Source organism: Zonotrichia leucophrys, chromosome 11, assembly GCF_028769735.1.
Source record: "Zonotrichia leucophrys gambelii isolate GWCS_2022_RI chromosome 11, RI_Zleu_2.0, whole genome shotgun sequence".
Classification (NCBI taxonomy): domain Eukaryota; kingdom Metazoa; phylum Chordata; class Aves; order Passeriformes; family Passerellidae; genus Zonotrichia; species Zonotrichia leucophrys.
In genome coordinates this window covers 4,960,184-4,987,691 of record NC_088181.1, presented here as the reverse complement: position 1 = coordinate 4,987,691, position 27,508 = coordinate 4,960,184, and the positions used below count along the sequence as shown (strand labels likewise).

Here is a 27,508-nt window from a genome sequence, read left to right as displayed (position 1 = left end):
CCCATGAACACAAGCCCAGCACAGGAAAAAAAAAAATCCAAGGGAGAATGTCTAGCTCTTGTTATAACCAGATGATTTAAGAGTCTCCATTTTGAATACCAGGCAGCTCCAGAGGAAAGTGTCAGGTTTCCTTGTTGCTGCCCCTCTCCAGCCCTCACCATCTATTCCTGGCCATCCTGCAAACAGAACCAACAGCAGCACAGCTGCATCACACTGAGGACGAAGTGGCTTTCTGAAGAAACTTCTAGTATTTATACCTTCTCCTCACATGAAATACCATAACTCAAATGAGCCTTTTCTATTTTCCTAGTTGAAATAAAGTATCTTATCACCAATAAAAAAAAGCATCTTGACACCCATTTTTCACAGTTGTTCCCTCTCTTGCAGTGAACAGCCAAGAGGTTTTGGAGTGTTTGCTGCCACACACCACACACTTGTACATCCACCTAAATGAAGCCACTGTGGACCAATTATGAAAGATCTGTTATTCCCTTCAGAGTTACTCATTTGGGGATTTGATTTTTGATTTGTTTTCCTCTGAGGTTTTCTTGGAGCACTAGTGGGATGAAGTTTAAATTAAATTGGGACCATCAGCATCCCAAAGACAACTATTCAGTAGCACACATTTAATATTGATTTAGTATGATTATGTGGGTTGTTTGTAACCGCAGCTGTCTAACTAATGCCACTTAGACACAAAGTACTTTATATATTCATTACCAGGAATGTTAGAATATGAACCAAACCAAAACACAGCTAAATAAGCCACACAAATATGTAGCTCTGAAAGCTACAGCAAAGTTAAGAATTAAAAGCTGCAGTTTTCAATTAACAGACACAGCTGAGGTGGATTGTTTTGTGCATTGCATGCATGGTCTAAGGTGCCACTGGATAAATAATTACAGTATTACAGAATACCCAGAACAAGTGACAAACCAATCATTAAGCTACACAAAATGAATCACTAATAAATCAAAACTTCATCCATGCCAGTTGTCTTTGAGGATGATCTTTAATTCCTGGCTGCTTCCAGAGCCAGGTGCATCAGCCAGTTCCAATACCATGCTGAACTACGGAAAACAGGAGTGGCTGTACTAAGGCACAACATAGCTGTTCCTAAAATATCTCTTATAGCTTTAACTACCAATCCAGGGGGAGGAAGAGACTGAGGTGTAGTTTTCTAACCCTACCAAACACCACAGGGATGAGTTTTTGGTACTGTCAGTGTCAATCCCTGCTGTGGTTTGTGGCTACACGTGAGGCCCTGTGCCAGAGCCTTGCTCAGTGCTGGACACAGCAAAGTCCAACCATGTTTGCTAATTTCAACACTTGAAATTAGCACTGTTGTGCTGTTCTGAGCACAACATGGACTTGACTTATATAAATAAAAACATTGGGTGATAAACAGGAGTAGGATTGTACAAGAGAATTCACATCAACGAGCAATCAGCAGCATCCCCAGAGTATACAGAGCACAGGGGTCAGCTGTAACAACTTTGGGCCCATGAGGGAAGAGTGTGGATGTCGTTTTACCTGAGGCAGACACTGTGGTTGGGCTGCACAGAATCTAGGTGCGATGGCACCTCACCAGCACCCAGCACCCGGTTCTTACAAGGACTGTGGCCATTCCTCAGCACAGCACGGGCACCTGGGCACAGACCAACACCTCAACACCGCCAGGCTGCGGCAGAAGCAGCGCCCACCAACATGGCGGTGTGGCCTGAGGGGGCCCCGCCCGCGCGGCGGGAACGCCGCCGCCTCCCGCGGGACGGAGCGGCCGCTGGGCGGCGCTGCCGAGCCCCGCAGCGCGGGGTGCGGAACGGGGCGCGGAACGGGGCGCGGGATGAGGAGAGCGGGATACGGGGCACAGGACACGGGGGACTGGTCGTGGCCGCCGAGCCTGGCGACGTTCCCGGCTGCCAGGCGGCGAGAGGAGACGGCGCTGCCGATCGCGGTGGTCCCGCAGCGCCAAGGGCTGACGGCTGGCCCCGGGAGGCAGCGCAAGCCACCCTGTGCAGCTCCGAAGCGGCCGCCGCCCCGCTCAAAGCACGATCACGTCCGGTGTCTGTCGGCTGACAGCGATCAGTTCTGCCAGCCCTCGGGGAAAATACCAAAGCATTCCCAGTGTTCTTCCTGGCAGTCTGTAAGGAAGGGTTTCCAGTGGCACTGCCGGGACGGAGCCGCAGCCACCGAAGGCATCGCGGCACGGCCGGAGCGCGGTGAGGGCAGCGCGGGGAGCAGCCGCCTCAGGCCGGGGCTGGAGGGGAAATCACATCTGCTTCAAGTGGAACAACTCAAGCGTCCGGCTGCTGGCAGCAAAGGTTTCAAATCAAAGCAAACGGTTTCCAATCAAAGGTTTTTGTAAAAATTAGCCCGCTAATGTCATGCGAATAAAACACGGCCTGTGCTCTCAGTACCTCAGTGTTGTGGATGACATGGGGGTATCAGCGCTACTGTAACTTCGCCACACGTACCCATACTCGTCAAGGCATTTGAAGATTTGCTGATGCTCCATTCTAATCCATGCTAATAAAACTCACTGTGTAACTTAAGTTGCAGCACTAAAATCCATTATGTTGTCCCGGTAGAGAATCTCCTTTGCTTAAGCATTAATGTTAATAATTCATTTTTAACTCAACTGTCAGAATGTGGTATCAGTTTCCAGTTTTCCATTTTTTACCTAAATCCTTTTAGGTATTCCACAGAAGTGTGTTTTCATTTATAACAAAAAAAAAATTGAATTAGATGTCACGATTTTTTTTAAGCACGGGCAGTGCCAAATTCAGGAATGCCTGACTGTTGAATACACTTTATACATGAGGTGAGGAGCTTCAGCAAAGTGCATAACACATTGAAAATATTCATTACAGTGATTTCCAATAACAGAGGGAATAACTAACTCACAGGACTAGTCCTCTCCCAAATTGTACAGTCAGCTCAACTAAATCAAGGCTTTGCTTCAAGGTCCAGAAATGACACATCATCTGTATCAGCAACAAAGGACATGATTCCTTGAGTATGTTATCAACTAAAGTTTAAAGGGAAAAACGAGTGGTACATTCATAATATATGAACATGCAGCACTGCAGCTTAACAGGAGACAAGCCTTGCTGTATAAAGAAATTAACACCAGAGCAAGAACTCACCCTGCTGTTCTTACACTATGCTGCTGCTATTCAGCAGAATATTTTTCCTTTTACTAAAATATAATTTTTTTAAAAAATTAAGGAAAACAGAATGTCATTTAGTTTTCCAGCAAGAGAAAGTACACTACAAATAGTGTTAGCAGGTGTTTCTGGTAAAACTAGAGGGATTTTGCTGGACAGTTATAATTCCCTTTGCTCTGTCCTCCTCCTGTCCATGTATCCTAGACTTTTATGGCACTTCAATATGGAAAATCCTCATCGTTATGGCCAGAGCTGCCATTTCCCTTTTCTGTTTCCCCCTTCTTCACTTTCCAGCATGAAACACACGAGCTTTTCACATGCAATTCAACACGAATTCCATGAAATTTCTTTTCTCTCTCAAATACAATCTGTCAGAAAGAACAATAGGCAAAATGTTCCTATAGACAAATGACATTGCAATAAACTGTCTTCAAAGTCTGTAGAGAAAAGGTTTATTTCACCCAAGCTTGCTTTAGGAAACAAGAAAAACACCCAAATTTACTATTTCACCCTTACCCCTTTCTCTGTCAGATAAATGATCAGTATTTTTACACCAGTGTTTTTCAGCTTCAAAATCAAATTAGCAACATGAATCTCTGTCAAACAAAAGGAACAAAACCCACAGGAATCAATGGCACTCTCATATCACACTACTAGTGGGCAATTAGCAAAGAGAAACAGAAGGAAGACCATGATCAGACTTTCACTAGGTAAACAAAGCTGATCTGTAAAATAGATTTATAAATAAATGTAGTTAAAAGTATCAATAGGAATGGTGTGTGCCATTTGGTCTTTCATTCACTAAGCACATTGATCTTTGCAAACATGATTCTGACTAATGAGCTGTGTTAAGTGGCTCTTGGTTTCTTATTTTGTTGCTTTGTGAAAGACTGGGACTCACAGAAGCTGATTAAGGAAACAAAAGCTTCAATGCTTCTGCACTCAGCTATCAGCTTCTCAACCTAATCTCTGGAACAATTCTCAATTTATTTATTTACTTAAAGGCTACAAATCCTATTTAAGAGCTTGCCTGAAGTAGGTTGTGTCATCTCAAATGGAAGAAGTACCATGGATGCAGAGTTCCCAGATAGGGGAGTTCACTACAAAGTACTCTTTCAAAATACTCTGAAAAATACCAATAAAAGCTGCACCACTTCCAACCATTCAAGTACTAATTCAAGCAGTGCATCATTTACTTGTTCTAAGAAACAAACAGCATGTCAAGATGCAGAAACAATTGCTTCAGCTTTGCTTGGAGCTTTCACTGAAAACATTTGTGGTTTAATTTTACTGATTTAATTGGGTCCATCGAGGTATTGAAAAATAAAATTATTCTATTTCACCCTTCAAAAGAGCCCACAAAATATCATTTTCTTCCAAAAACAGGGGCATGTACCAATTTCAAGATTGAGTATCAACAATGGTTTTTACATCAAACCATGTAATTCACTGTAGAACAGGCACCTTTTTTCCAAAAGTTTTCTAGATACTTTGTATATTTGGCTCAACAAAATTTATATTTTAAAAAAGTCTTTTGCTGCTAGGCAGAACAGAGGCATTATTTAAAAGTAAGGCGAATCCAGCAGACACACAGAGAAGCAGCTCCATCAGTGTATGTTTTCATATCAAATCTTCTGAATTCTGAGACTTGTTCTGGGCTTCCAGCAGTTTGATGGAAAATAAACACCTTTTATAGGCTAACAAGGCAACCTGGTCACACAACACACATGGACTTGCCTGAGAAAGTTACACTTTTCTTCACTTCAGTGTCAGCTTTGCTTCAAGCTCAATTGCCATAATGTGACTTTACTTTTGTACCAGAGAAAATGGAAGAACTTCAGCTTATCTTTTTGGCAGCACTCCTCTTCAAAAATCACTCAGCACACATTGATTGTACTCAACAAAAATCAAGGGGAAGCTTTGTAAATCCCTGGAAATGTTCCATTCTGAATTTCTAAAGCCGCTTGTTTTGGGTATGATGAACAAATTGTCTTACAACAGTCTACACTGTACATATGGTTGGCAGGGAGGATTTGTAATCTTCTCAGCTGAAGACAGTAGCTTCATCCTTTTAGCTCCAATAAAAATACTAGAACTCCAATTATTCCTTGATAGGAAATTCCCAATTTCAAGCCACATCTGTTTAAAATTTCTCTTTCCTAATCCAATTAAAAGTGTTATCACAACACTACAAAAAGTGATGGGAAAAGTAACTTAGTGTTTTGCAATGAAAAACAAACAGAAAGTCCCTACAAAACCTATGATAGGAAAGAGAAACTACTCAACACAAGGATATAAATGCAACTCAGTACAAAGTGGGGAACACATAGTACCTCACACACCAACTCCTCATTACTTAACAACCATCAAAGTACCAGAACAAAGATTTGCCACCGCAGTTTTCTTTTAGAGGTCGAAAATGAAGTCAGGTTGTGAGCAATGTATGGTATTTATTTTTTCACATTGTTTGCCTTGCTGGGAATGAGTATGTATTAAATGCCTTTATTTTGTCACCATCTCACAGACCACAGGCTGGACAAGTGACATCCCTGCCAGCTGCAGCTGCCCGGCCCCAGCGGCGCTCACTGCTCTGCGGCTCTGTGCGCGTTCATTATCCTCTGCCGCTTCTCCCGGTTCCTGCGCCTGTTTTCTTCGTACTGCAAGACACAGAAGGAAATTAATACATCAACTGTTATCATTAAACACATGTGTCAAATTTAAAACTGTAGAAGCATTTTTTACCCAGGAACAGAAACAATGCATTTGACTGATGTGTTAGAAATACAGCTCTTGTTAATATCTAGATATAGGTTTGTTTTTGCTTTGAAATTAACATTTGTACTTTGAAATTAACATTTATTCCATTAAAATACAGGTTTCTAAGTTTGAGGTTATGAAGCTAAAGACTATTAGAACATTCTAATAATGAATATTCAGTTAATCTTAAGGAGGAACTTAATTATACAGTGATCTAACGTACACAGCTACACTTCACACGAACTAGGAAAAAAAAGTTGCACTGGTGCTATTCTAGAGCACAGGTCAGGCTCTTTTCCTTTTGCAAGATACTGATTAATGTGAATCTGCCTTCTGAAAGATGAATTTGTCATCACAGGCTTGGTCTATTTTTGATCCTGGTCATCAACTACAAGCACAGATCAAGCAGGATACCAAGATGAAAGGAACAAAGACAAATTTGGATTGAATGAGAGTAAGGCATGTGGGGATTTTTAAGAGTTTAAACAAGAACCACAACAGAGGACTCCAGTGTAAAATGCAATCTAGGAAGCCTTCACAGGTAAGATACATGTATCAGATCATCATGCTTTCAAGTACTTCCCTGCACTAGCAGAATCTTGAAGAGCCCTTCTTTCATGGCAAACAAAAAGGAAACATTTTCATGGCTCAAATAAATGAAAAATTAAAAATCAATGCATCATTTGATATGTATTTCATGAGAAGAAAATTATTTTTGTCCTTAGGTTAAGAGCATATATTTGTTCAATATTTTAATAATTGGTATCAAGAATAAAACCCAAGTAAGCCACAAATATTCAATTCTCTATATAATGTAATAAACTACGAAAGAAATTGATTTTGAAAAGGATTTGCAGTTTTTGATCCATTATACTGATTGGTCTATAACTGAAATAATGACCCAAAACATTACTTAACATTTACAGAATGTTTAACTTTTTCCCTTGCCAATATTTAATTTTTCAATAACCCATCCATGTTTTTATGGGGAATGAGAACAATGGATCTTTAAAAACTACATCTTTACCTATTCAATATTGGTGAACAACCTTTCAGGGGCTTCTTAGTAATGGCATATCAATATAGGCACATTTTAAGAAGGCAGATAAATATAATCATCAAGAACTCCTCTAATGTAAAGGCTTCAGTGGAAGAAAAAATAAGAATAATAAGATTATGTGGAAAGAAACTTTTTAGTACAGTGAAATTTATGTAAAAATTAGAAAGTACAGTTTAAAGTTAAAAAGTGTGTGAAATGTTCATTTTTATGTTCTGTCATGTAGGTACAACTACCATAAATATAAAGAGCACTCTACTGAAAATGTGCCTATTAAAACAGTTAATGCACCTAAACTCTGTCTTCATTCCTTCATATCTGCAGATATTTTCATTTAGGGCCTAACTCAGCAACTCATTAAGCAGTTTCAGTCAGTGTAACTGACTTCAGCTTTAAGTGTTATTTATGCAGAAGTGACCATTACTGCTTTATATTAAATTCTGTGCAAATACCACTACTAAAAAAAAATTAAGAAAAAAGTCAGAAGCAATCTGTGAAGCATCAGTTCCTATCTGCAATATTTGTTTCATTAAAATGTGTTTGCCTATTTCTGTATATCAAAAATACACCATGCCATTTGTTAATGCCAGATTTTATTTGACAAATTTATTTTTAAAAGTTTGGATTTGGTCTCAAGTGCCCACAGCAGAACGTGCTTGAATTTATTGATTCATACTACTTAGTAAAAAACAACTCTAGTTCTCTCCCATTTTTTGTTAAGCATTTAACTCACAATATTTATAATTTATTGCTTACCTCTTTCTTTAAGCACTTCCTCATCTCACGGTCAATATCATTGCAGTGGCCAAAAAACTTCAAAACATTGTGCTGATGAGTTAAGGAGAAAAAAAAATTACAATTCAAAGGTTTCTTCCTCTGAAGCTCTATATTTATTTAAATTCATTTGCATTTTTCAACATATCCTGGTCTTGTGGAAAGTGGTGTTTGGTAACTTCTTTTCCAAGCAGGAAGAGTTCACCTGAGCCACCCCTGCCTGGCTGAGAGTTGAAGGAACTCACCATGCATAACCAGAGTAAAGGAGGACACCTAAGCTGAAGCTGTTGTTTAAATGCAGAACATCATTTTATTGATCTGGAAGTCAGTCTCACAACTCTCCCTCACACCAGTTTAAATAACATACAAACAATAAATACTCTGAACTCCAGGTTGTGGTACAGAGGCAATGTCCTCCCTGCATTGCTTTTCATTATTTCTTTGTGACCCAGAGAGGCAAAGGACTCACTGCTCCATTGCATGAACAATGTGCTGTTGGCCCAGAAGATGCAGGCACCAGGCTTAACTGACTGGAACATCAGAACCAGTATAAAAAAATCTCTCTGGATCTTGAGGTTAATAAATAAGCTGCATTTACCATCTTTATGGCACAGCTCAATTGTGGGCCTTAAGCACATTCAGGTGTTCCTTAGTTTCTAAAAAACTGCAGGTCTTGTTCTCATGAAGGCTCTCCACAGCTAACATGATGGTATTCACATTAAAATCTGTCCTCTTAGCCAGGATTCCTTAGAACAATTCCATTTTTCTGGCCATTAAAGCCCTCTCAGAATGCATGGCTGTGGGACTGCCTATTCAGGGCCATGCTGGTGCCATGCTGCAGAATCTCAGGGCAGGACCTGGCAGCAGAGCACCCCAGTGAATTTAGAAGACCTGAAGGAGGGGATTTTTAGTAGATATTTGCAGCTACACAATGAATGGAGACAACTCAGCCAATCTTACAGACAACTCATGAATTTAAACAAAAAAGACCAAGAAGAACAAAACAGATGCAAATGAAGTCCCTTCCACATTTCAGAGGAAATCCTATGTGCATTTCCACAGCTGGATGGATTCATACAAGTGATCCATGAACACTATTAAGGATTCAAACTATGAACAAGATCTCACCCAACAGAACACAACTGAAGTAGGAGTGGGTTAATAAAGTTTATGACAAACACTTTACTACAGCAGTGCTATAATTAGCTTGTTTATACCTCTGTGATTTATAAAGGGCATCAGGGGACTGAAGCACTTGCATGGAACAAGTTGTCACTTTACTGCACACCGATCTTGCTTTTACAACATTTTCATTCCAGCTAATACAGATTTAATTTTGCATTCTACTTGCATACCTGCATGTTAAATTTCAAGGTGAACACTCACATTTCAAGCTAACTCCACCCTGACTAGTGCATACAGTGGGTTTAATCTATGTTTATTTAGCCAGATTCCTAAAATGTCAATTCTTGGCTGAGATTATAAGGGAAACAAAGAATCAAAAATAGCTATTATATATTTCTCAAAAATAGCTATTACACCTATTACAGTGATACAACTGCAACACAATACACATTTCTTTGAGCTGCTACCCATAAAAATTCGTCTATTTATAGCACATACTTGGCACCAGAGTGGAATTATTAAAAAAAGAAGTGACATCAAATAGGAATCCCATTAACCTCTCTTCACTTGATACAAAACTTGATATACAGGGCAGGTTCTAGATTAGGGATAAAGTAAATCAAATTGACTGTTGTGAAAATGGACACCCAGTTTAAAAATAATGCTTTTCATCCCTCAGGAATGGCAATTTAAATGGCAGATTAAGGTTCTTAGGACATTTTGGCATTTTAAGAAAACAGCAAGTAGTCACCAATAACTCATTAATATCACTGACTTCAGATTTCAGTGAGTTCAATTTAAAAAGAATATTTCAGTACATTCCCACTGAATTTCAAATGAAAAAGTATGGCTCCCTTTCAGCTGAGTGTGAAAAAGTCATCGTCACCCTTTCTGTTCTGAGACTGCCAGCACAAACATCCTCTCCCAGCTGAGCACAAGACTGACAAAAGTAATTCCTCTTCATGCAAAGATCAACTTCAAACAAAACCAAGAGAAGATAATTCTGTGCATGATCATTATTGCTGCTCCCAGTGCCTTCATAAGTCAGGCTGACAACAGATTCCTTTGAATCACTTGCTGCCAGGGAGTTCAGGTGCACCCTTTAGTTCCAATCCTCAAGGCAGTCCAATAAGCAACATCACACAAGTCCATGACACTTCTATCTTCACATTCATTTAAAACAAAAAAAAAATCCAAACCACAAACAAAAAGCCAGCCAACCATTCACTACTTGCAAGCAGTAAATCAATACTGCTGCATTCCTAGTCAATGCACAGAAAGCCCCCCTATGTATTCAGGACAAATCTGAATGTATTTTCTTTCCTAATTGGATTTCACAATTATGAAAAAATAATTCCAATAGTTTCACTTTTTAATGCTTACATGCTGCCTGTTCTCCTAACTGATGGTCATTTGGCAATCCTTTTGATACCTGCAGTCTTCTCACTAAATTCTAGCTACAGAACATTTACCCATATTATAACATTAAAGTTGTTGCAAAAAATATCAACTAGAAAATGAAGGGAAAAAAGTTTCTATAGTCTCTCAAACTACCTAAAACATTTTTAGGCAAATTAAAATTTCTGAACTCAGAAGAAAAGCGTAATTCCTACATTCAATTCAACTTTTAGTTTTAAAGCTTGGAGATGTTCTGTGCAGGAGCAGTGGAGATGGATACCACCTCAGAGGTGAGATGGTACCAACAGACTGCAGTGTGCTCATCTTTCAAGATACTGCACTCCAAGTGCCAACAAAACAAATTACATGTTGCTGAAGAAAACCAGAACAATATACTCCCTGCAAATGAGTTTTAGTATTAAAACTCTGCTCCCTTCATTGCTGTAATTTAAAAGTCATAACAAAGTGTGGTGCTGAAAATGGTTTTTAATATGTTACTTTAGCTATATTAAAATCTTGCAAAAATGTTGTTACCCATCTTTCAGATAAAATGTCTTCTCTCACATTTTGTGAATTATCAGCCTTGCTTCTCATCCTGCAATGGCTTTTGAAAGGAAAAATTTACAATTCTGTTCAAAACAATAAAGCTAACATTTGTATTGTTTTAGAATCCAACTGCATTAGAAAAAAGTATCAACATCACAACCAACCATGGAGGTGAAAATATTGTAGATTGCATGTACTGGTGTAAATCAAGAGTTTTCACATGCATAATGAATACTTAAATATATTTTTATCTCAGTAAAAAGAATGAAATTTAACTATTTTATGCACTAATACCGCAAGATTATTTCTGCAGAACATCTGTTTAGAATATATGGGGAAAATAATTAACAACACTGCAAGGATGCTGCAGAAAGCTTTTAATGCAAGGGCCAAATATTCTACATTTAGGAGATGCAGACAAAGCAAATTTCTAAAAAGGCTTTTAAACAAGTGAGATAAGGATTCCATAATCCTGAAGCAATGAAGAGCCTGGAGAAGCCTGAAGACAAGTTAGCATTTCACATCCTTGAGTGGGTGCCCAATAAGATGGAAGTCAAGGAGCAATTCCCCATTATCTCTCCAAGCCCTGAACATCAGGCATGAGGCTGTTGGGATCCCCATCCACACATCTGCTTTAACCACCCTGAATCATCTGCCCCAGGCACAGCTGGAAGATGGAGATGCTGTGAGCATACAAAAAGAGAGCATTTGAAGCTGATTTTATCATTGTTTTTTGAGGGGTTCACAGCACTAAGAGATGCAGGAGTTATTCCAGTTCTTAAAACAGGTCCCTAAGTGTTAAGCTGTAGCACAGAAAATGTTAAGGTATGTTGTATTTCCTAAATAAATCACTGGCATGATTTTACACACAGTCATCAGACAGCTCTTCAGTGCAAACACACCAGTTCTATTTCATGGCTGTTCTGCCTAGAGGAGGGTTTTCTCTCCATGATCATGTAATATCACCACTAATTTATCTGACACTCATTTCCCCCACCCACCCACTCTTTTCTCTGCTCAACACTTCTTACCTCCCTGTGACACTTCTTGAGCAGACTGATAATTAGGTTACACTCTTCAGTGTGCAGATGAGGAGACAGGTCTGGATGCATCTTTAGTTAGGGATGATTTTAGCAGCACAGGGACAGGAATCAGAGAAAATTTCCACCTGCCAACATTAAAACAGTGTCACTAGCAAGTCTGATTTAACATAAGATATTATCACTGTGTTATTTTATCAATATTTGAGCTCAAAATGCAGTTAATAATATAATTTATATTAAATGGTTACAGTCATTAAACCCAGCACATGTCTGATCTTCAACACAACCCAAATGAAACAGTCAGCTAGAAGTTTATAATCTTGGCTATCACAGACAAACACAAAACTAAGATTTTAATTTTCAGGGATTCTCTAGCAGCATTAATCTTTCTTGAACTCCAGATTATCTTTTCACCTTCCTACTTCAATTTTCTGTTTTCTTACTTAAAAAAGTTGACTGTATGTGATTTTCTTTCTACCTTTCACAAAGATTACAACAGGAAGCACAAAGCACTTGGGGAACTGGCATCTTTTTTAGCTATCTACACACTTCAAAAAAAATCCTAATCCAGACATTGGTGATGCTTTAAAAACCAATAATCACTTCATCAAAACAGTATTGGTAGTTTTTCTAAATCACAAATAATTGAAATGTCCCTTCTTGCAACTCCATGCTGCTGCCTCTTGCTCTTTCACCGTGCTCCTTTGAAAGCAATGGGATTGCTCTCCTACATGAATCCCCCACCCCATCACAGTGGAAGGAAGCATTTAGGTTTCTCTGATGATTTCTCTCTGAAATACTAAAGAGGACACCCTTTCCTGCATGATTCTGTGGGGAGGGAGCAAGTTCTTTAGCTGAAATGGATTGAAAGCATTGTATGGCAGTGGCTGAAGGAAGATACCATCTTTGTTCAGGAAGATCATGAGGAAGGGGAGGAGAGAAGTCCAGTTCATACCACGATAAACAGGCTCATCTTGGTGAAATTTTATTTTTATGGCCCATACTGCCACAGAATTTGAGAGATGCCTGTTTGCTTATTGGTTTGTTTGCTGAGTATTTTGTCATTTCCCCTTCTCCCAAAGGCATCACCTCTCCAGCTGCAATACCCCAGGCAAACACCACCACAACCTGCAGCAAGCAGCCAGCACTGTGTTAACACTCCTGCTAGACAGACTGGACCAATACAAGCAGCCAATGGTCAGATTTTATATTGCAAAATCCCAAAATTCAGCTGCAGGGCTGACAATTATAATCTCCACTGTTATTCCTAGAATGCTCAAGGAATATATTCAGCTTAATATATATGTACACTCATATATCCAGTACTTCCCATTATGTGTTCAGCTTAACAAGAGTTAGATTCCCACAAGCAAACTTGATTTTAAAAATCCAAACATTTAAAAGCCACTTGAGAACCATGAGAATATGTTCCACATAGTGTTGTAGGGATTTCTTCCAAAACCTTCCCCATTCTATCTGGAAGTCCAATATTACACTACACTTACTCTTAGCACAGAAGTTGTTGGAAACTGTACAAGTTGCTTAAGCATTCTTTCCAACAAATTAACAAATGAACCTTTAGAAATGTGACAGCAGGAGCACGACTGTAACAGCAAAGTGATTCAAAACCTGCTGTGTTATTGCCACCAGCTTTTGATTGCATGCCACACAAAGTCAATATGTTTTAAATTTATCAGTAGAGTTTTTTGATAGCTCTGGAGTTAGCATTCCCCTGAGAGGGTGACCAGCTCCATGGCTGTGTGTTACTTTACCACGTGGGAACAAAGATGATTATTAAAGCTCTTCATCATTCAGCTCTGCCTGTGCCTCCTACAGCTGTCATCTGAGCTGGCAGTCAGGAGAAAGCCAGAGCAGTGTCCAGAGAAACTGGGAATGCACATCAGCACAGGCCAGCAGGTCAAATGGAGCATTCCAAGGAAAGAGTCATCATTTCTAAAGCAAGAACAGCAATCACTGCCATTGTTTGCAGAAGTATTCTCACACCCTGGATGAAAGCCACCAATGCCACCACCAGAGGTGATGGTGCATTTTTAGTTAAAAGCCTTCTAACAACTCCAATCGATTTTCCAGTGTCCCCTCTTGTGGAATAGATACCACAAATCAAAGGTCTAAACTGTCACACCAGTTCATAGATCAGGACTCCTGACATTTTCAAAGAACATTCAATATTAGAATGTTTCAAGTTCTAGCACTCAGTTCTTGCAGGATGTGATGGACTAAGGAACAAAACATCTTTCTGAGCCTCCCTGGATGTGGGATCTCAGGATCTGAGTCCTGAGGTGCCGAGCCACCGAGACCACCCTTGGGGGGCTCGGGAGTCCTGGAATGTTGCCAGAAGTGTCTGGTGGCTGGACTTTGATCCTACACAGGAGACGACACCTGTATGAGGACAGGAGGGTTTCACCGGGGTGAATGGTGAAGGGATTAGTTAATTAGAGGATGAAACACAGGGTTTAGGATTTCTGTACAGGGGGGTTTAGAGAAGTAAGATGGAGGAATTGGGGCGTGTCCTGTCCTTCTTCTTCTTCTTCTTCTCCTCCATCTTCTGTGGTGATGGTGGCACTTTGGGATTGGTATTACTAAAAGTGCACCGGGCAATAAGAATAAATGGTATTGGGGAAAAATGATAAATATTGTACACGTAACAATGGGTATAAAGATAGGTGGCTGCCGGAGGGCAGGACAGTGTGCCATGGCTGGCTGCTGAGCAGAGCTCTGTCAGGCTGAAAGAAAATCTTTTAGATAAACAATTAATAAACATAAAAACCGAAAGAAGAACTGAAGCCTCTTCTCGTCCTTCGATACGCGGGCTGCCCCAAGGCCACCCCGGGCCTTTCCAGGCCATCCAAACAGCCGAAAACCGACACCTGGAGGCTTTAGGCACTCCTGAAGTTAGGACAGGGCAGAGTTCCCAGTGCTCAATATTAAACTGATGTTCAGAAATGGCAGATCAGACAGTGGTCTATAAATGAGCAGGGAAGGCTGAAATATTTTTGCTGGAGGGGAATGACTCTGACAAACAGAAGAGTTGCAATAGAAACAATAATTTGTGTGAAGAAAGGACATTGGCTTCCTTAGTTTCTTTTTAATAACATTCTAATGAAAAATAAGAATTGCAAGTTGCCATCTTAACAGAATCTAACTCCAAGTGGACAGAATTTTATACAGGTAACTGATACATAAAAGAATACTGGGAAAACAAAACAGAACAAAAAAAATCACAGGAAAAAATCATGAATAAGCAATATAAATTGCTCTGAGGAAACTACTAACAGAAATATGGGTAAAGAATGCCAAGGTAAACACACAATTTCTGTAGAAGAAATACTGGAAGTGAAGTAGAAGAACAATATTTAGAAAATACAGGAATTGCTTCAGAACTGCAAAATGCTAAGCAAATGTTAGTATCTGAAGTGAATATTTGGAGAGAAGTAAAGAAATGATCTCTTTACATAATGGCACTGACATATTTCAGTGGTTTGCACAGAAATGTTCTGCCCTTTAATGTGTTTGATAAGAGATTCCATGCAGTTTTTTCTTTCTTGATAAAAATTACATTACATAGGTATCTCAATAATTTGGTTAAAATACCTCAAAAAAAACTTTTCTATAAACTGTTAGTCTCTGAACATAGAAAACATGGATAAAGATAATTAATCTTTCAACTTCCTAAACCAGTTTCTAGATCTATGTTATTATCCTGGGAAAGAAATAATTAAGAAATTGTCTCATTCCAGTATCATAACCTGCCTGGTTTCTCCTTAAGTAGGGAAAATATAGGATATTCTAGCTGTATTGTTTCCATCATAAACCAGATTTTTTCAAAAGCCTAAAGCTGAAAATTCTCTGATAATGATCCTGAACTTCCAGTACTAGTATTTCTGTTTAGAAAAATAATGAGATCATTCCTTGTAAGCAATCTTGGGAGACTGAGCATCTCAAATTTTAAAAGCAATCAACATATAAATTATTGAGATGTGATAGTCATCCCTAATGTGAAAATTGATGTATAGGTCTGTTCAATACATTACATACTTCCTATTATTTGCAAAAGGAACCTACAGGTACTACAGAATTCAAATAAAACTGCAGACACACAGGAAGGAGGCAGAAACCAAAGGCTGACACAAAAAAGGAGGGGAAAACACCGTGGGCATTCCATGTTTGACACCAAAATTTAGGATAAAATTTCTCTCCATGTGCCAATTTCTCCTCCCGACTTCCTCACACTTCCCGTGTGGAGAAACAAAGGCTTCAGTACATTCCCAAAATCAACCATGAGGTCAGCATGTCAGGAATCCAGGGAAGTTCCTTTCTTTTCTCACAAACTCCCATAAATATGAACTAACCAGCTCCCTGATGCAGCAGGAAAACTGAATTAGGTGCCTTTAGTTTTGCTGCTTAGCCCAATGCTGAATCTTTCCAAGCTTGAGGGGCAACAATGAAGGGAAGGTTTAGGTCCAGGTAATTGTTTCCATAAGATGCTTTGTCTATATTTAATTAAAATATGTAAACAGACTACTTTTTAAACTGAGTTTTACTATTTTTCCATTTGAAAAGAACACAATCATATTTTTTTCAACTTTCTAAGATCAATGGTAAAAAATACCCAAACCACTGTTCAGAAACATGACCTCTTAAAGCAAAATGCAAATCCTTGTTTAGCAACCCTGCTGATGAAAAATGCCACCTGAACAGCTGCATTGCTAAGGATGGAGCTCTTTACAGGAGCACAGAACACAAACATTTCCTGCAGGCGCTCAAACAACGCCCACAAGGCGGCAGCAGGAGCGTGCAGAGCCCAGCAGGGAGGGGAACAAACCCACCACTCCTCTCTCCACGTTTAACATTTCTTTTTGTGGTTAATGTCACTGTCTAACTTGATTAATGCAAAACATTTGGAGTTTCGCACTCTCGGTTACACGGTATTGTTCTGTTTGGTGTTTGGAAAAAAATATCTAAAATCTCAACAATTTTTTGTTTACTCAAATCCTCTTTTCTCTAAGATTGATTGTATAAATTTTTAGCATAAAAAATCCAGCTCCACACCCAACAGGCTGGTATTTATCTCAAGGTATCATTCGTGCCACTTCAGCAGAACTCCTGCATTCCTAAATGTTCTTTCCTACACAAAGAATTATGACAAAAGCTCTGAATACTCAATGATCAGTGAAAGGATAAACCACAGTTGACAAACACCATTTCAAAACCCAAGGGAACTCAAAACTCAGGACTTTGTTTCTACCTTTCAATAACATCATTAACATCCTCCAGACCAGGATATTCAAGTGTCACTCTGTGCTGCTGTCCTTTAGGCTATGATTAGGCACATTGAGAATGACCCCAAACTTTCCAGCATCTTCAAGAAATTTAAAAATCCACTTTAATAAACCAAACTTAGCTAAATCTTACAAAACTTACTCATGACCTCTTGTATTTCAGTCTCTAAAACTGTGCACTGGTTTTTCAACATTACTTATTAAAATGAGGGAAAATAATTTACAAACATATCTATGAGGACTAGAAAGGAAACAGAAAAAGGGTCAATTATGTCTACTTTGAGATCTTTTAAATTATGTAGAATGCATTTACTTTCCCTGAACCTAAAGAATAATATTTTTTTAATGCTGATAAATAAGATTCATATTGATTTTCTTTTTACATGATTGTTTTCTGCCAACAATTCAACCTCCCTCACAGCAGCAGAATGAACTCTCCTGCTTTTAGTACCTGATGAAACTACACCATACCTGATTTCATACTTAGCAAAACAAACTACGGTGTTAATCCTAAGGAACAGAGCAGGTGGAACACCAACTTGAATACTAATTTCTACAATTTTATTTAAGGTTGAATAGGTGATTGAGTAAAGCACTCAATAGAAGATGTTTTCACTTCCTGGCAATTATTTAAGGTCGTATTCATACAAGAAACAGCAGAGTTGTGGCACGATTAGTGGGATATAGTGCAGAATATGCAGTTAAGAATGACAAGATGCAGACAGCATAAAACAAAGCGCTGTCCAGTGGAAGGTGTCCCTGCCTGGGGCAGGGGCTGGAACAAGATCATCTCTGAGGTCTCTTCCAACCCAACTCACTCTACAGTTACATAAGGACAAGGCGCTGTCACCGAATTCCTGCTTTGCCAGCTGCTCTCGTACCTCAGCTGCATCCACCACACCAAGCTTCATTCCATCTCATCTCCATTTTATTAATTTCCCAAAGAAGAATTCTATGAACCTGTCAAAATCTTGTTAGTGTAAACCAGCTTTTCCCCTTCAGAGAGAAAGGGACCAAGAGGATTTGTTTCCATGTTGGAAATGACAGGCTCTGACCCCTGTAGCAAAGCGATCCCTGACCAAAGGCAGGCGGCACTCGCACAAAGTAAACATTGCCCAGGTTCTGCCATGGGCTGCGAGGGGCTGGCAGCGACTGTCACCACGTTAATGCGGGGGTCCCACTGAAGGGGCTCCGCAGCTCCTCACCGCTCCCGGGAGGCCTTAAGGAAGCGAGGGACACACGGACACACAGACACAGGAGAAGCAGCTTACGGCAGCCACAGCGGAGAGACCCCAGAGCCCCCTCAGGGCTGCCCTCCCAAAGCCCTCCGGGAGCTCCGCAGGACGTTACGCGGTCAGTGCAGGGTCCCAGAAGGCGGACCCGACCTCGGCTCGGCACGGCCCCCCCAAAGCCAGGCGGTTGGAACGGAATACGGCAGGAGGGGGGAGAGTTTCCCTTTACACCCTCTTTTCCCTGAATTCTTCCCTTTCCCGCTGGCTCTGCCCGAGGCCGCCCCTCACTCACCCCGGTGCGGGGCGGACGCAGATATTCGGCCGGCCCCGGCCGGAAGCCGCCTCCCAGCGGAGAGCGCAGGCGCCGGAGCGGGGCGGGGCTGCGGGCGGGGAGCCCTGTGATTGGATGGACGGGGGACGGCGCGGGGTCTGATTGGTCGGTTCGAAAGGCGGGCGCGGGAGCGGCGTGAGGCTGCCGGGCCGGGGCAGATCCGGTCCGCTCGGTCGGTGACGGGGTCTGCGCGCCCGTGGCCACTGTGCGAGGGCCCCGGACAGACAGCATCGGGCCGGACAGACAGCAATAGCAACAGCCCTCTGCTCGCACCAGGCCTCGGTCAGTAAGGGAGACTGCTAAGGGCGTGACGAGACTTGGTTTGTTCAGCTTGAAGAGCGGGAGACTGAGGGGGGAACTCATGGCAGTGTGCAACTTTCTCCTGAGGGGAAGGGGAGCGGCAGGCAGTGATCTCTGATACCAGTGACAGGATCCCAGGGAATGACATGAAGCTGTCTCAGAGGTTTAGACTGGATATCAGGAAAAGGTTTTAGACCGGATATCAGGAAAAGGTTTTTCATCCAGTGGGGAGTTGGCCACTGGCACAGGCTCCTCAGGGCAGCGGTCACAGCACCAAACCTGACAGAGCTCAAGAAGTGTTTGGACGAACGCTGGGACTCCTGGTGGAATTCCTGGGGTGTCCTGCACAGGACTGGGACTTGGACTCTGATCCTTCTGTATACTTACCAACTCAGGATATTCTATGGTTCAGTGTCTAAGTAATTTATTGCACATATTTTAACTTGCCAATGTCTAAGTCTGTAGTAGTGCTGCCCTTAGGACTGCCATCAGTGCCAGCCAGTTGTGCAGCTCTGTACACCTTCGAAGGGAGCAAGTCCCCTGAGTCTGCCTGTGGCTTGGTCTTACTTTCTTTAACCTTTCAGCTTTCCAGGTGGCTCCATCATGGATGAAACTGTGGCTGAATACATCCGAAGAACTGTGCTAAAAATCCCAAAGGATGAAATCAAGATGATGCTGCAGAAATGGGGCTTTCTCTCTGAGGCACAACTGCAGACTCTAAATTTCCACCAGATAAAGGACAACATTTCCCAAGAAGTTGTTCAACTCTGTGAGGTAAATCCTCTCCTTCAAAAAATGTCAGTGGCATATAGGATGCCTGAGAAGCATCATGAAAAAACATTGAAACATTAATCTTTGACCACAACACAGCCTCAAATGGCACTTTGTAGTTTGGAAAATGTAAAGCTCAGCTTGTAACACCATTGGTTTTGTCTGATCTGTGGGAGTGAAGAACAGTCCTATACTAAGTATTCAAAAATATCTTTTGAGGTCTAAGTTACATATGGTAGATAAAAGCTCAGTATTTTAAACCTTTAAAAAATGGATGTGTTTCTAAATTGTAAAATAAAGGCATTGATTGAGATGTCTACTCATTGCAAACTCCTGATTTAAAGCTATTTAGTATGGGTAATGATATCACTAGTTTATATCTTTTAGACTTTTAATTTTTTTTAACTTTCCTTGGCCAGAATTACTTCCATTCAGCATGCTGTAAGCAAAAAATTATATTATCTAACTCTGAATTTAGTGTACCAGAAGTCTTTAATATCATAACCCAGATAAATGCAGTTATCACTGCTACATCTTGAATTCTGTAACTTTTGGTATGATTCCCTTGAATTTCATACTCAAAAATTGCTTACCTGGAGTGTAAATCAAACTACAGCAAAGAAACTCTTTAAGTTATTCTCATAAGATGGCAAATGCCATATTTTAAAATAGCATTTTTTTCTGAAATACTTGTATCTGTAACAAATTGTGTCATGCAGTTTCTTAAAAATCCTTTCATGCTGTAGAGCATAAATAAGCAATAACCAGTATGTTACAACTCCTGATGGTGAAATACCAGTCACTGTTGCATTGTCATAAATACCCATTAATTTTCTTTCTAATGCTGTAAGGATTACATTCCTCTTGCTGCCTCTGCAGAGGAACATTGAAACCTTGCTGAAATAGTTTTCATTATTGATTTCTCACAACTTGGGACCAGGTGTGGTGCCTTTGAAGAGAGTGTGTGTGCTGTGGCCTTCAGTGCAATGTCCTTTAAACTAGCAATAACAGGATTATTTTTCACTTGATAAACAGTGTGATCAGGTCTTCTGGACCTGTAGTTCATCATGCACTCTTGTTCTTTCTAGGAAAATTCTGCAGACATCAAGCAAGCAGCAGTTCTAGACATAATTTGTAAGTAAAAAGTGAATTAAAATGACATTTGTTTTTTCTGAGTAAGTTGGTAATACCCTTAATTACACAGAGATGACCCTTGTGGGGTGCAGATGCATTTGAGGTAAGCACATCACATTTTAGATGAATCTTATTGGATGTGGCCTCTTTTACAAAAAGCTCAAGATAACAAAAGTATATAACTCCTAACTCCAATATCAATTCACAGCTTGTTTATACAATAGTTTAAATCTTGAGGTTTTTTCTCAGTCTATGTCTTACATTGGGCAGTTGAGGTAAAACCCTTCCTTAAACATTGAACCCCAGGGATGCCCTTTATTAACCACTCACCAAATTAGAAAAGAACTTTGCATCTCTTTAATTAAAATAAAATCTTTTTTGCTTTTATGATTGCTATTAAGAATGTTAATATATTATTTTGCATTGTCAGAAGTCATATTTTTTTAAAGTAACCTGTCTGTAAAAGTATTGTAAAATTCTTTGTTCCTTTAATTTCTTGTTTCATAATACATTATGTTATTGAGCAATTCCTATTTTTCCTAGACAACCACATCTACCAAAACAAAAGAATGTGGAGTGTTTACCAGATGAAAAAGTCAGGTAAAATGTCTTTCCTTGCCATAATCCCACAATTCTCAGCAATTTAGTGCTGTGCTGCCTCATATCCTACATTTTAACCACTATCCTACATTTTCATGTAGTCTCATCTGGATGTTTTCTGTTGAGAGATTTTTAACATTTTACTGCAGCCTAGTGTGGATTTTTCAATGGAGATTATCTTTAATGTTTTTAGAATACTTTCCATTAACTTCTCAAGCAATTATTACACATTAGTAATTACTAATTAAATCTTAATCTTTTCTCTGTATAACAATAACATGGGTCAGAATTAAAATACAGCTTTTTGTATAAGGTTATGCAACTTTATTTTTTTCTGCCTAATTTTGTTTCAGCAAAACTAAAAACTTCTCTAAACTACTTACAAACACAATCTTATTTCTGGTTGGGGTTTTTTGTCTCATGTAACAGGAGAAGAATTGGAATATTTTGATATAACAGATTTCAAAAAAAAGTTTAAAAGAAGACTTCGGTCAGCCTTGAAAAATGTAAGAATAAATCCATTCTAAATTTGCTTCATGGCTCTGGTGTCAATATGTTGTTTTCATAACTGTTCCTCACAGTTTGAGTCAAGAATTAAATGGAATTATTCATTTGGGAATGATAGGAACTGCATGTGAAATAGGAAAAATGTATTGCATATCTGATTTAGCAACTTCACAATTGTGCTGGAAGGAAATAAATTGCAAGTTTGTGTTAAAATGTGACTGCTTCAAGAAAGGCAGCATGCTGGTGGTTTTTTATCAAATCTTTGCCCAGTTTGCAGGAACCTTTGGTTGCTTTAGCTCACCAGCTTCATTTGGGCAAGGGAATAGAAAATGCCTCTGGCTGATCCCTGTGTCACTCCCTGGCACCCAGTGGGTTCCCACTCACAACAGGAGGGGCAACAAACCCAAATCACACTCACAGCCCATCAGCTGCAGCTCACATCACTCTCATGATAAAGTTTTGCAAAATTTGGGGTTTTTGTTGTTTAGGTTTTTTTTTAAGTCAAGGTAAGAAGTAAACAAGGAGCAAATCAACAATAGAAAAGGGAATGTTTAGACTTTTGATTGTGTATTCTTGAGCAGTGTTAAATCTTAAATTCAGGTCTAAAATGACAAGTTGATCAAAAGTTTAGTTTCTCCAAAAATGGACATATTGGAATTATTGCCACTAGCCCTCCTTCTAAACAGACATCTTTGTGTTGTTTTCCCAAATGAGAGATCAGTGCTTTTGTAACAAGCTATTTTCTATTTTCAACCTTCAGAAAAAAAAGTATACTTACAGGAAGAAAAACAATAATAGAGTTTGAAAGGTAGTTCTTCTTTTTATCCCATTTGTAAGGTGTTTTTCTGTGGAAATTTTATTTCAGTCCAATCCTTACACCACTTAGTGGTTTTTTTCTTATTCATGCAGTGGTACTAAATTATGCTTGGGTCTTGTGAACAGAGATGTTAAGAGATAAGAAAATGTTTATGGATACCTACATGTGTTGGTAAATCAAAACTTTTCTATTTCTCTCAGGTCACCATCACCTTTAAGGAGTATGAGGACAATGCAATCTGGATTAGAGTTGCCTGGGGAACACCACATAAAAAACCAAACCAGTACAAACCCAGCTATGTTGTGTACCACTCACAGACTCCCTATGTCTTCATCTCTTCCTCACTGCTGAAGAGCACCTTGCCTCTGCTGTGCCAGGTACAGATTGAACTGCTCACACTGACTTCCCCACTCATGTAGAGCTGCAATTGGGTTAGCTTTGAAGAGGGTTGGTAAAGACACCTCACTTAACATAATTTGCAAAACTCCTTTTTTTTTTTTTCTCCTTAGCTCATGATAAAAATGAGGCAAAACCCCAAATCTTTGGATTGGTGCATTGTGAATAAATTCAGTTTATTGGGATTTTTACTGCTCCTGAATTTAATTTCTTACCAAGTCTCAGGCAGTATTCTATTAAATTGTCTCACAGAAGTGGAAGAATATTAGATAACACTGTTAACTTCAAGAACTAAGCATATGAGCTCATCAGGGAATCATTTCTGTTTATTTCTGATGATCAGCTTTGATAGTATGTTTCCCTCTATTTAGAAATTTCCTCAAATTTCTGTAGTAGTGATTCAAATATCTTCTGTTTGTTTATTTTTTTAGCTGAAAAGACTATGGGACTTAGCTTGTTAATACTGTGAATGCTTTTAAATATTAAAATTTTAAATTAATTTTAAATATTAACCTGAGCTATATAACAATCTCTGCAATGTTTTTTCAGAAATGAAAATCCTAGAAAAAGGGCAGTTGCTTACCTTGGAACAAAGACATCACAATGTCTAGAGATGCTATTTTTTTTACATATTACAAAGTGATGATTAAGTCTGATGTTAAAACAATTTCAATTTTTATTTGAAGGCCCTGATTGTTGCTTCCAATTACCATGACATCCGTGAAATGGAGCTTCGAAGTCATTCTTTAAACTCCCTTAAAGATATTGTGTTTAAAAGGTATAGCCAGGTGAGCCACTTCCCAAGTAAATCCTAAGTCTTGCTTTTTGTTTCAGGCCTAGTTCTCAGCCCTTAGCAAGGGGAAAATTCACCTTTTGCAAGAGACCATCAAGTTAAAATAATATTGAACTACTGAGGTCAACAGCCTTTCGTGAAGGTAACATTGCAGTGGGGATGTAATTATTTGGTATCCCATATACTCTTTATTATTGTAATTCCTGATGGCAAAACTCAGATTAAAAATTACATGAACAATTCAGTCCTTAGCTTTTTTAGGATCCTTTCATTAGGCTTCTAGAGCCATGAGTTGAAGGCTGTTGGAATGGGTGCTTAGTCTGCTCATCCATGCAAAACTTGTAAACAGAGAAATGTTCACAAATATCCTAGGACAGGCTTTTTTTTTTTTTTTTCCCAAAATTATGTTGGCTTCCAGACTTCTAGTAATGGTCAAAATTTGGAAGATCATTCTTCCAGAATAAGAAATAAAAGGAAATATATTAAAAGTTCTTTTCAGCTAGAGGTTCTAAAAGTAGAACTGAACTAAAAGAATTTTTCCTCTCTCTCTCTCCATTTAGAACTTCCAAACTTGCACTCCAAAACCTCTTCAAGGAGGGAATGTAGAACCAGAAAATGGTATGTATAATTGAAATGTAAAGGCAGTTTAAATGTCATTCCTGCTAACTTGTGAAATGAGATTGATAAAAGGAAATGTACATATGTTCATTTCCATTATGTTATCCATCCCTGGTGCCTTTATACTGGCTGGCACTGGGAGAGGTCAGCATTTCCCATGAGTGGTACTGGACATGGACACCAAATCCACTCAATGCCCAGTATCTCACATTAGCTTGTGTTTTTCTCTTGGTAAGAACTGAAAATATAAATGGTAGAGACAACTACCTTATCCAAAAAAAGAGTGCAATGAATTCATGAAAATGATTATTTACAAATTTTCATTGGAATAATCTGATCAGAAAAACAGGATTGCAGCAGCTGACAATGTTGTCTTTCTGTGTTCTTTTCCCTACTCTTTTTCCCTGCAGCAGATATAAGGATAGTTGAAGAAAACAGAAGTGAGAAAGAAAGAATCCACAGACTGAACCAGGAAGTTTTTGGTAGTGGTCCCCAACCAATACTCGAATTTGCACAATACAGGGTAGGAAAAGCAACCAATTTGATTTGGGGTTTTCTAATTTTAATGTAGTGGTAGTTAGATTAAATTTCAAACTTAAAAAATATATGGGGTTTTTTAAACTTCTAAAATTTTAAGGACATTTTAAAATTAATGAGTTAAAATTCTCTGTAACAGGCTGAAATTTGATCAGAGTTTTAGACTGTGTTTCAGTCTTTCAGCCTTGTGAACTCAGCATTTTGCCCTGTTTTGGTAACAAAAGTAGATTTAGACTAGCCATGTGTTGGAGCATGACAAATAAGGGTTATTTTAAGTACATACAAAGCTTATGCTGTGTATGACACCATAATTAACTTCTCAGTGATGCACAGGTTTTATTGCATGAACAGACAAATTGAAAATTCTAAGAAATACTTAATGTTTTACAGTATTGCTGAACAAGCTGCTCTTGCTTTCAGCAGAAAACTCTGCCACATGGTGGCACCCTCAGATTTTACTACAACATTCCTCCAGCTGGAATCATGTTATCATTACAAATTGGAAACAGTCTTATTAAAAGTGTAAATGTAATATGTAATAACATAAATAGAATATATTCGTTGTTTGTACTCACTGGTTAAATTTTGTGTTAACAGCTTGAGACGATGTTTAAAAGTGATCCTAAAATGGAAGTTTTGGATAAAAAAGAGCCATTCAGATGTTTGGTCAAGTTTTCTAGTCCCCATCTTTTAGAATCACTGAAATCCTTGGCACCAGCAGGTAAGTGTTCCAACTCTGTAAAAAATTCCAGAGTTTTAAATATTTTTGGATGGAAATACTCTGGACAGAAATTCCAGAGTTTTAAATATTTTTGGATGGAAATACTCTGGACAGAAATTCCAGAGTTTTAAATATTTTTGTCACCTTACATTCTGCTTGTATCTCACATAAGGGAGCAACTTCAGAGTTGGTTTAGAAAAAGAAACACAGTAGAATAAAGATGTTACCACTTTAAAAACTTATGTCTAAACAATTTATTCTTAGAATTACTGGTTTGTATGTGGAAAAAAAACTAAAACCACTCAGGCTGTGGTTTTAGTTTTAGTGGTTTTGTGTTTCAGTTTTGTTAACAGTTATTAAAGGTAAGTAGTGTTTGAGTACAGCTGCAATTATCTGTGTCTCTCTCTCTCTCCCCAGGTATGGCTGATGCACCACTCTCACCACTCCTTACATGCATACCACATAAAGCTAGGAATTATTTTAAAATTAGAGAGAAAAAAGGTTTATATCCAGAAAGTTTTGTAAGCCCTTAATTTAAAACTGATTCATGGAGAAATATGCAACTCATTTATTACTGGTATTAATCTAAATCATCATAAGATATTTTAAAATAAGTTATTCTTTCTTAATACCCTAAAGTTTTTTCCATATTATGGCTCTGCTTGAATTATTTTTCCACAGCTGTCTTTAACAGAAGTTAGCCTTACCTAATAAAAGCTAGTTGCAAAGTTTAAACAGAGATGGTAGTTAATTTAAATTTAAATGTGATGACTGCTCTTAACTGTATTTTAATAGTATTTGTGAAGTTAATAAAGACACAGTCATAGCTGTAGATGGCTGCAATATTCCAGGTGGCCTTTCATATTCTGGACAGAGCACCTGCCCTGTTTGGGACATGGGAACAGCCCCTTTCAGATGGCTGGGGCTCCCTGGCTGCAGCTCAGGCATGTTTTTAGCTAAGTACAAAAATTGTATTCTGAGACTATTCCAGGGCACGGGGGAGAATGGACTTTTGGAATGCAGATGTCAGCACCAAGCTGCCATCCAGCTTTAGGAGGGATTCATTAATTCACCTTCCAAGGGCAACAGCCAGTAAGAAATAATTGAAAATCTGCCTGTTGCTATCAATGTCTTAGAAAATTTTGTCTCAGAAGAATACAATGGAAGAGGCAATATTTTCTTTTGAGGAAGTTACATCTTCTAGAATATCTCAATGTTTGATCCTTCTCAAATCCTTGCCTGCTGCCACTGGATTTTTGCTTGGGAACAAAGTTTATGGAATTGAGATGGCAACAGTCATTAGTGCAAACAGCTTTGCAATGAAATTCTTTAGAGCTGCTAAACATTGGCAGTTGTATAGATATTTCCTGCTTTGTTTTTTGAGATTGATTTGATCTGAAGATTCATTTTAAATGTACCAGTTTTTACATTTAATTCTGTTATCTGGATTGTTTTGTGTGCACTAGAATATCCAATATACTTTCAATATCTCAGTGTACAGAAGCAGCTGTATTTCCAGAGGTTTTATGGGCATGTTTTTTATTGTAGACTGGAAATAAATGTGTAGATTCAGTCATCTCATGA

The 27,508-nt window shown here is 39.0% G+C and overlaps 2 protein-coding genes across 5 annotated transcripts; one reads left to right on the top strand and one right to left on the bottom strand.

Moving 5' to 3' along the window:
• Positions 1–3,596: 3,596 nt before the first annotated feature.
• On the bottom strand, positions 3,597–18,781 carry CMC2 (C-X9-C motif containing 2). 3 transcript variants are annotated; one of them, XM_064723389.1, is made up of 4 exons: positions 18,692–18,781; positions 11,856–11,992; positions 7,738–7,809; positions 3,597–5,824 (listed from the first exon to the last, which is right to left on the bottom strand). In XM_064723389.1, the coding sequence occupies exons 2-4, from the start codon at positions 11,934–11,936 to the stop codon at positions 5,750–5,752; spliced, it is 228 nt and encodes a 75-aa protein (XP_064579459.1). In that variant the 5' UTR covers positions 11,937–11,992; positions 18,692–18,781; the 3' UTR covers positions 3,597–5,749. The 3 variants fall into 3 exon arrangements, with proteins under 3 accessions (XP_064579459.1, XP_064579460.1, XP_064579461.1); XM_064723390.1 differs by lacking the exon at positions 18,692–18,781 and adding an exon at positions 18,439–18,688; XM_064723391.1 differs by lacking the exon at positions 18,692–18,781 and adding an exon at positions 18,553–18,675.
• Positions 18,782–18,868: 87 nt separating this feature from the next.
• Positions 18,869–27,507, top strand: CENPN (centromere protein N). 2 transcript variants are annotated; one of them, XM_064723174.1, is made up of 11 exons: positions 18,869–19,012; positions 19,615–19,804; positions 20,890–20,935; positions 21,479–21,535; positions 21,965–22,041; positions 23,060–23,236; positions 23,942–24,043; positions 24,609–24,666; positions 25,077–25,189; positions 25,801–25,924; positions 26,342–27,507. In XM_064723174.1, the coding sequence occupies exons 2-11, from the start codon at positions 19,634–19,636 to the stop codon at positions 26,455–26,457; spliced, it is 1,041 nt and encodes a 346-aa protein (XP_064579244.1). In that variant the 5' UTR covers positions 18,869–19,012; positions 19,615–19,633; the 3' UTR covers positions 26,458–27,507. The 2 variants fall into 2 exon arrangements, with proteins under 2 accessions (XP_064579244.1, XP_064579245.1); XM_064723175.1 differs by having other exon boundaries at positions 18,882–19,012; positions 19,623–19,804; positions 26,342–26,595.
• The last annotated feature ends 1 nt before the right edge of the window (position 27,508 follows it).

Excerpts from the sequence above, each read along its gene's own strand:
- CENPN (XM_064723174.1), top strand. The coding sequence starts at position 19,634 with ATGGATGAAACTGTGGCTGAATACATCCGAAGAACTGTGCTAAAAATC. Across the intron at positions 24,044-24,608 it reads TGTTTAAAAGGTATAGCCAG|AACTTCCAAACTTGCACTCC; the intron begins GTGAGCCACTTC and ends CTCTCCATTTAG. Across the intron at positions 25,925-26,341 it reads GAAATCCTTGGCACCAGCAG|GTATGGCTGATGCACCACTC; the intron begins GTAAGTGTTCCA and ends CTCTCTCCCCAG.
- CMC2 (XM_064723389.1), bottom strand. The coding sequence starts at position 11,936 with ATGCATCCAGACCTGTCTCCTCATCTGCACACTGAAGAGTGTAACCTA. Across the intron at positions 7,810-11,855 it reads TCAAGAAGTGTCACAGGGAG|CACAATGTTTTGAAGTTTTT; the intron begins GTAAGAAGTGTT and ends TTAACTCATCAG. Across the intron at positions 5,825-7,737 it reads GGAAGTGCTTAAAGAAAGAG|TACGAAGAAAACAGGCGCAG; the intron begins GTAAGCAATAAA and ends TGTGTCTTGCAG.